Genomic DNA, 8,514 nt, shown 5'->3' with positions numbered 1-8,514 from the left:
GCCCCTTTTTTTTTTTTTTTTTTGTCAAGCTCTTCCCTGGAGCTGAAAACACACAAGAGTGAGCAGAAACCAACTGGCATCTGATCTCCAGGAACTGACGGCTCAGTGGGGAGGCAGACGATAATCCAAGGGTCTCACAAATAGCGGTGAGATGTCTGAGGAGGCCAGGCTCAGCTGCTAGGAGAGTGTGCATTGAAGCCGTTGGGGATATTCTGGAAGGCCAGGGAAGGAATGCTTCATCTAAGAGGGGGCACAGTATGTGCAAATGCCCTGCACTGTTTCCAGTACCGGGGACTCTGCGGGTGAGGCTTCTCCTGGTAGGATTTGGGGAAAGTTGTTGATTGGTACATTAGAGAAGTCATAGAAGCCAACTGATATTGTTACCTTTTTAAAAACATCAGTATGTATATAAACTTTGGTATACACAAGTACACTTTTTCTTGCAGGATAGCATCTACTATCTTTCTGACTACATATTCTGGTTCCAGAATCGGTAACAGGGAAGGACAGCTAGGGAGTAAAAAAGAAAAAAAACAAAAACAACCAAAATTAACAAATTAATAAAAACAGTTCTTGCACATTAAGCATAAAAAGACTGTAAGACATTATCATTTATTTGCTTTGTTCCCTCCCAGATTTTATCTACTTCTATATTTACTCCCTGATTATCAACATGGTAATAACTGGAATTTGAAATGGAAAATGATGATTCTAATGAATACACTGATGTATAATATGCATATAAGTAAAACCACATTAAAGAAATGATCTATTAGTATAAAGCAAGTCTTTGAAAAACGAATTTCCTGTCATCTCCATGAGATGCAGAATGGGGAATTTGTGTCCCTTTAAGTGATTTTCAGTCCTTCTGTGGAATCAGGGATGAGGGGAGGAGGGAGTTGGGTGGCAGAAAAGGAATGTGATTGAGTGCTGGGGAGACAGGTGAGCAGATCCAGGCTACAGGGTGGCTGCGAGTGAGACACAGCTTTGATAAACCATTCACATTAAACCCAACATCTTAAATATAAGCATTTCTGAGTAAAAAATAAATTCTGAGACCATTCATAAATCATGCTGAATCCGAGAGTAATCCATTTTTAAACAACTTTAAAAAAACAGTTAGAAAAGCCCAGCTGAGTGGCTCAGTTGGTTGAGTGTTGCCCTGTGCACCGAAAAGTTGCCAGTTTGATTCCTTCTCTAAGTATGTCCTGAGGTGAGGATTTAAAAAAGTAAAAATAAAAATAAAAATAAAAAAACAGATAGAAAAAATAAAAAGGCAATTATTTTTTAAAATGCAGTTTCTTTGATCTTACAGGTTATACTTACCCAGTAGTACAACCTTCAAACATTCCAGTGTTTATAAAAAATGGGCACACAATAGTGGTTTTGATCCCCTTTATTTTCTGGGCAAATAGTTCGAAAAAAATAGATTCAGCAAATCCATAGCCTGCAAATTTACTTGCACAGTAATCTGAAAAAGACAAACAATGCTGATGTACCTTCTGAAGTTTTAAAAATGGCTTTGCATTAAGTCTCCTCATAACACTAGCCAACAGAAAACCAGACGACGATTTCAGAGTTCTTGTTCGTGTGTTGGTCCACTCCGACTGGAAGAAGTGCAGAGTGAGTGGGGAGGTACACGGTCACACAAAGTTCAGTTGATAAGACCGAGTGGATGCTGGAGAGCCTCCTACAGTCACACTCCTAGCCTTTACTTCCACGTTATGAATGGTCAGACATGTGCTAGCTGTTATATGGGGCACATGGCATGTGCATCTAGGCCCAAAGAATTTCAACCCAATTGGGGCAGGAAGGTACATAAAAGAGGAAATATAGTAAGCGATGCAGTAGGCTAGACAAGAGAGGGCAGCCTGGGTCATGATACTCGGATCAAAGTTTCTTCCAACTCTAATTCTTTCTCCCACTTTCAGAAGAAAAACAAAGGACTCAGTAGCTTGTCCATTTTGAGCTTGCTGTCTTCAATCACTCTCACTTCAAGTAAACACCTGGATTTTCAATCTGCTGCATGGAAAAGTTTGGAGTAGAAAAGGCATGTAGATGAGCTCCTCCTTCCCTTTGCCTCACACAGGCAAACGAGGTAAACGTACTTGCTCTGTTCAGAAGCGGCTACCACAACTGGCAAAAACCAGGAAATGAGTGCCAGGCGCGGGGATGTCAGGCCCACTGCTGCTCAAGAAGGCAGGTAAGACCATAGAGGGAGGGAGGGGAGAGGAGTCCTGACCAGCTTTTAGGATCATCTGAGTCATTTGGTACAAATGCAGCTCACTGAATTCCCAACCCTGGAGATTAGGGGAGCAGCTACGGCCCAGGACAAGGGAATCTGCATTACAAATAACACCCTTGGTGATTCTGATGCTGGGGAGCCAAGACCCCCACGGTGGGATTTACAAAAGGCTTACGCTTGTTTCTAAGGCCAGCTGGGGATGGGAGACTCCTTCTGAAGATAGAGAGATACGGCGTCAGAAGAAAGATTAACAGAAGCTGTAAATATACCTGCATTATTTCAGAGTTTCATCATTTATCAGACATATAAGAGAGAGGTAATGCTAATATGTGATGATTTCTGAGAATGACAGAGTACAGGGAGATGTGCACAGACTGATAATATTTTGGGTGACTGGTGGTTCTGGAAAACCTCTTCACCCAATTGAGATGAGCTGGGCCTAGACTGGTACTGTGAATCTTGGATTAAGCGGCTCAGCTCCAAAGCATCAGGAAGTGCCCCACGGGAAGGTTGGCCAAAGTTATCCGAGTATTGCAGCTAGGGCTTCTGATGCCCGAGTCTCAGGGATCTGCATCAGTACACGGAATGTTGCTCCTGGGGACGCCCTGGTAGGGAAGGATGAGACTTCTGCTCCTCCGGAGCCCCCTCCTGAGTTGGGCTGCCTTCACTGAAGATCTTGGTCTATCTCTTTGCCCCCTCCCCACTGCTAATGACAAGTCAGCTGCAGGGGAGATGGAAGTGGCAACCACTTCCTTTAAGTCTTCCAATCAGTGGAAAAGCAAAGAGGTGAAGTTTAGGTTTCTTGGGGTGGAGAAATTATCTCCAAACTGACAGCAGGGGGAGACTTCAGAAGGCAGAGTGGTCGTCCCTACTAACCTGAAAACAGTACCAGATGAATTTTGGGGATGGTGACTATGCTAATCACTTATGTAAAAACAGTCATCAGTAAGGTGTCTCCTCTCTCTCTCTCTCTCTCTCTCTCTCTCTCTCTCTCTCTCTCTCTCATTTTTAAACCCAGGGGACTACGTAAGACCTAATGATTCCAAAGTGCATACTTCAACTTCCGGTAGGTATAACTGATGGGCAGTTTTGATGCATTATGTAGTTCTCAACCACTTCCCTTTTTAAATATACTTCTTAATTTTTTAACTTTATTATTGGTGCATCAGGTCAATGCTGATTACTCAGAGCTATTATGTAAGTTAGAGCTAGGGAAAATGTGCCAGTGTGAAATATTACACTTTTCTTACCTGCCAGCCCATTTACTCCAAATAATCCAGCTGAGCTTGAAATGCAAACCAAGTGTCCATGCGAATTAGCGATCATAGCAGGTAGAAAGGCTTTATAAGTCTAAGATGAGCAAAGTAAAACTTTTAATATTTTATACCACATTTTACTCTTTTTCAGATGTTTATATGATCATTGTGATTAAAAAAATTTTTTTAAGCTCATAAAAATACCTGAAGGCACTGCAATATAAAAACTTAAGTATCTGGAAAGTAACCATCTTAACTTGTTTCACCTATGAAATCAATATTTTCCTCATGGCATACCAATATTATTACAAATAATTTACTCAAACTTACATTTTGCTCATATTTGATTTTTCAAAACACAATATTAAGACAATAATTGAAGCAATACAGGAGAATCTTAGTTGTGGCAGCCACAATCCAGAAAGGAAAAGATATCATTATTTAGATTATAATCAAGAATAAGATTATTTAGATTTATATTGCTCTTTTTCCCCTGGGATCATATTTGAATTTCAAATTTTTTTGAATAGAGTTTACAGGACATGCTGCTATTGGCTTCAGTGTAAAAATATCACTTTGTTTTACATTTATCTCTGCTTCTTTGAATAATAGTTTCTTAATTTTGTTCCATGTCATAAAAGAGAATATCTGTTAGAACGAGGGGACGGATACTGTGTTTGAGGACCACAGAGCACCTTCACCTTTGATATGGGATTTGGAGAAAGAAGATAAAGGAAAGAGCAATGAGCTTTGGGAGAAGATGTATTCTGCAACAGAGAAATAATTAACCTATACGAATAACTGCATTTTATTTCATAAATTTGTATTTCTTTTTTTTTTTTGGCTTAAAACAACACAAATTTATTCTTACAATTCTTTAGGACAAGAGTAAAAAAAGGGTTTCACTGGGCTGAAATCAATGTGTTATCAGGACCACATTTTCTCCAGAGGCTTTAGAAAAATATCTGTTCCTTTTCCTTTTCCAGCTTCTAGAGATCATCTACCTCCCCTGGCTCGTAGCACCCTTCCTACCAGCAGCCCCAACACCCTGAACTCTGTTTCTGTCGCCAAATTGCTTTCTCTTTTCCATAAATTTATATTTCATATTTGTTTCCTACTATAAATAAATATGAGAAAAAGAATCTCTTGTAAAAGTCAACCAACCTCTGTCTGCATCATAATGAGTTTCAGAGAGAACCTAACACTTACAGAGAGGAGCAAAATCAAAACAAGCAGCATAATAAAAACCGTGGCGTCTGCTCTGAGTCACTTCTCCCTGGCAACACTCCCCCTTGGGAGCCCTGTCACCATGCGCTCTCTGACCCTCTAGCAACTAAGTGCCCACTCTGTGCAAGTACTCAAAGAACGTACCTGGACTTGCTCAGAAAAAGGGTACAGAGAGGGTGTGAGGGGAGGTCAGGGCCAGCAGGGGAACATCAGTATTTCAGGAACACGTAGAGAAAGTGGAAGAGAAAGAAGAGAAAGAGGAGACCATGAAAGAGACCAGGAAAGCTGAGAGGTGGGGAAAGAACATGAAAGCCCCGGAGTGGAGATTTTCAGGGACACTGTCTTTGTCTTCCTTCTGACGGGATATTACAACTTCATTCTAATGCAGCAGAGGGGCATTTGGGACAAGACAACACAAGTCACTTGCAGTAGTTCCTGAAGGAGCATGGTGGCCACTGAGTTCTGAATCTTTCCATCTTTCTCTTGAAAACTAAAGAGAACCCCAAGAGTACCACCATGGCATTTTTGGTGAAACTAGGAGACAGAAAACCTACAGTCTCTCAAAGCTGTGCAAGGAGAGTTGAGTGGAAAGTCCACGTGGAGAGGTGTGAGGAGAATGGAGGGGATCTCAGAAATCTCCAGCAAATAATCACTCTCAGAAGCAGAGCTGGACAAGGGAAGGATGAGCTATGAGTGGGGCGGGAACAAAATGGGCTCACGTGCTGGGAGAGGCAGAACGAGGGACCGTGCCTGGCATGGGGCGGCCTGACATGACTGGTCTCAGCTACAGCCAGGAAAACACAGTGTCTGAAAGTGGGCACATGGCTGTGCTCCTTGATGTCCACAGCACGCAGTCACCAGGGTTATTGGTAGAAACCTTTCTTTCCCTGGGTAGGTACTGAGTCAGGAGACCGAATGTTTTGGTTTGCTCAGAACAGACCTGGTTAATGTTGCTTATTAAGAATGCCCTCTTTCGCTTTTTTCAAAAGAGTTGCATCTTAGGCAAATGATAAGGTCACTCTGGCCAAGTCTAAGTGCTGTCACTTGCTGTGTAGCCTTGAGTAAGTCTTTTAACTTTTGTGATTCCTTATCTCAAGGAGCTGTTTTAAGGCTCATGCCTGAGGTGCCTAGGGCAGTGAATAAATGATAGTAGTACCACGAGGACAGTGTGTCTTTGTAGGATTCCCTGGCGAGTTCTGGGAGTGTGGGTTGAGTTGGATTGGGAGAAGATGACTGGGTAGACCAGGATAAGCTAAAATTGAGAAGACTGCTTTATTTAGAGGCTAATCTTTGTCATGAGAAGAAAAAATTATTACCCACAAATGTGCTTTGAAATTCACATCAAAAGCCTTTTCGATAAGCTCATCCGGGCAGTCGAGGAACCTTTTGCCTGTTACGATGCCAGCATTGTTGATTAGAATGGAAATGTCACCAACTTCTTTTTTAACCTGAATTGAGTAACAAGAGCAGCACCATCAACGTAGTAATTTCTTATATGATCTAGGTTTAATTCCCCCCCAACTTAAACCTTGTTAAGAGACTGAGCTTATGCAGTCTGGAAACAAAGCATGTTTTATTTCCTTTGCTGAGTATACAGTGCATCAGCGATCCAAGTCTGATGCTTTTCTTTTTATTTCTTCTTCTCCTTATGATAATTCCAGCAATGCAATGCTGCTTTCCTTCTACATTTAGAGCTATTCTTATATTTGGTGAGTAGTAACTTTGTTCTATGCTCTAAGAAGCATATAATTTTAATCAATGTGATGGGACATACGCCCTTATTGCCATCTATATATATAAAGGCTAATATGCAAAGTGTCCCCTCGGGAGTTCGACCAACTGGCAGTTCGATCGCTCACTATAACATGCACTGACCACCAGGGGGTGGCATGGAATAAAGGAAGGTCCTGGCTGGCAGCTGGCAGCTGGCAGCTGGGAAGGAAGGCCCCGGCTGGCAGGACCCTACCCGTGCACAAATTTCATGCACTGGGCCTCTAGTCCTATATAATAAAAGCCTAATATGCTAAGTGTCCGGTCGATATGTCATCCGTTCAATCAATCAAAGCATAATATGCTAATGATATGCTAAGGCTGCTCAACCTTAGCATGCTATGATATGCACTGATCACCAGGGGGCAGACGTTCTGACTGGTAGGTTAGCTTGCTGCTGGGGTCTGGCCAATCAGGACTGAGCGAGACAGTCTGGACATGCCCTGGAGATCTCCTGCTGTCCCTCTCCAGCTGGCCAACCTCCTGTATCCCTCCCTGGCCCCGATCGATCGTGAACCGATGGGGTCACTTGGCCTGGCCTGCGCCCTCTCGAAATCCAGAGCCCCTCGGGGGATGTTGGAGAGCCAGTTTTGGCCTGATCCCACAGGCCAGGCTGAGGGTCCCCACTGGTTCACAAATTCATGCACCGGACCTCTGGTGTCATATAAATCAAGACCTAGCAGACACAGAGATGGGGTGGCGTAGGGAGTGAATGGAGGAAATATGATATTCAGTATATCCATGCTTTCAACACACATCATGGTTCAGAACCTGTCTATCCTGTTTTCATCAACTGGCTGGCTTTCTTCTCCCTCCCCCAAACTTTTAGGCATAAGATCTGTGAAAGGAGGAACAAGTAGGCACATTTGCTACGATGACACTGGGCCTACAGTAACTTGAGTGGTCATCCTGGGATGAGAGTAAGTTTGTGTTGTTTTATAAGGGGCTCAGGGGTAACATCTAAGGGAAAACGCAGCAGATCCTAATTTTATACTTAGTTTTCTTTCTTTCTTTCTTTCTTTCTTCCTTCCTTCCTTCCTTCCTTCCTTCCTTCCTTCCTTCCTTCCTTCCTTCCTTCCTTGTTTTTTTCCTTCCTTCCTTTTTTCTTTTTTTTTTGGCATTCATTATTCTTCCTTGTTGTAAGAATGTGGCAATAATCTCTTCAGCCCTGGGTGACAACTCCAGGAAGACTTGCACATAAGCTGTGCCCACCTTTTGAATAGCCACACTATGACAATAAGAACCCACAGGAAGGCTGTGCATGCCAGTGTCTAACTCCACACTGCTCAGGATGGCTGATTTGACTTTTCCACCACTATAAGTCATAGTGGGCAATAGGTTAAAGTCAACTTCTACCAGTGACCACGTGGTTTAAAAGATGAAGCAATCCTGAAGTTTGACCTTGGACATCTGGAATCAGTAATAAACCTTAAAAAAAATTCACTGATACTACAAACACACCTCATTTTTACAAATAAGGCAAGACCCTTCAACAGCAAAAAGATGACAATTCACTTTATTGAGTGGTCTGCAACTGAACCCTCAATGTCTCAGCAGTATGCCTGTAATGAGGTGGGGGTTTTTTTTCTGTTGAACCAATGCAGTCAATTAGAGGTATGCCAAGCAAAATTGATTATGAGTTGGCTTGTCTAAGGCATCACAGTTATTAAATATATAGTTAGGATACTTCCACATGCCACATTAAGGGTATGTGACAACTATGTAGCTCCAGGCTGGTCTTGTGTTTACTGTTCCCAATGACCTCTCACCCAGGATGCCAGGTATCAAGGCTGGACTTTCAGTGCCAACTATGCTCTAGGGCAGGGGTGGGCAAACTTTTTGACTCGAGGGCCACAATGGGTTCTTAAACTGGACCGGAGGGCCGGAACAAAAGCATGGATGGAGTGTTTGTGTGAACTAATATAAATTCAAAGTAAACATCATTACATAAAAGGGTACGGGTTTTTTTTTTTTTTTTTTAGTTTTATCCATTTCAAACGGGCCGGATCCGGCCCG

The 8,514-nt window shown here is 42.5% G+C and overlaps 1 protein-coding gene across 2 annotated transcripts in view; it reads right to left on the bottom strand.

The window, feature by feature from the left end:
- Positions 1–8,514, bottom strand: part of SDR16C5 (short chain dehydrogenase/reductase family 16C, member 5) — a 12,692-nt gene that overhangs the window by 1,952 nt on the left and 2,226 nt on the right. The window contains exons 2-5 of one of the 2 annotated variants that reach the window (XM_005871655.2): positions 6,045–6,176; positions 3,496–3,595; positions 1,327–1,471; positions 385–510 (exon numbers count right to left, since the gene is read on the bottom strand). In XM_005871655.2, coding sequence (XP_005871717.1) covers positions 385–510; positions 1,327–1,471; positions 3,496–3,595; positions 6,045–6,176 — 503 coding nt within the window. The remainder of the gene's footprint in view (positions 1–384; positions 511–1,326; positions 1,472–3,495; positions 3,596–6,044; positions 6,177–8,514) is intronic. The other variant, XM_014544114.1, reaches the window with a different exon arrangement.

This window comes from Myotis brandtii, unplaced genomic scaffold (assembly GCF_000412655.1).
Source record: "Myotis brandtii unplaced genomic scaffold, ASM41265v1 scaffold351, whole genome shotgun sequence".
In the NCBI taxonomy this organism is placed as follows: domain Eukaryota; kingdom Metazoa; phylum Chordata; class Mammalia; order Chiroptera; family Vespertilionidae; genus Myotis; species Myotis brandtii.
Note: the sequence above shows the minus strand (reverse complement) of the source record. Positions and strands in the feature narration are given on the sequence as shown.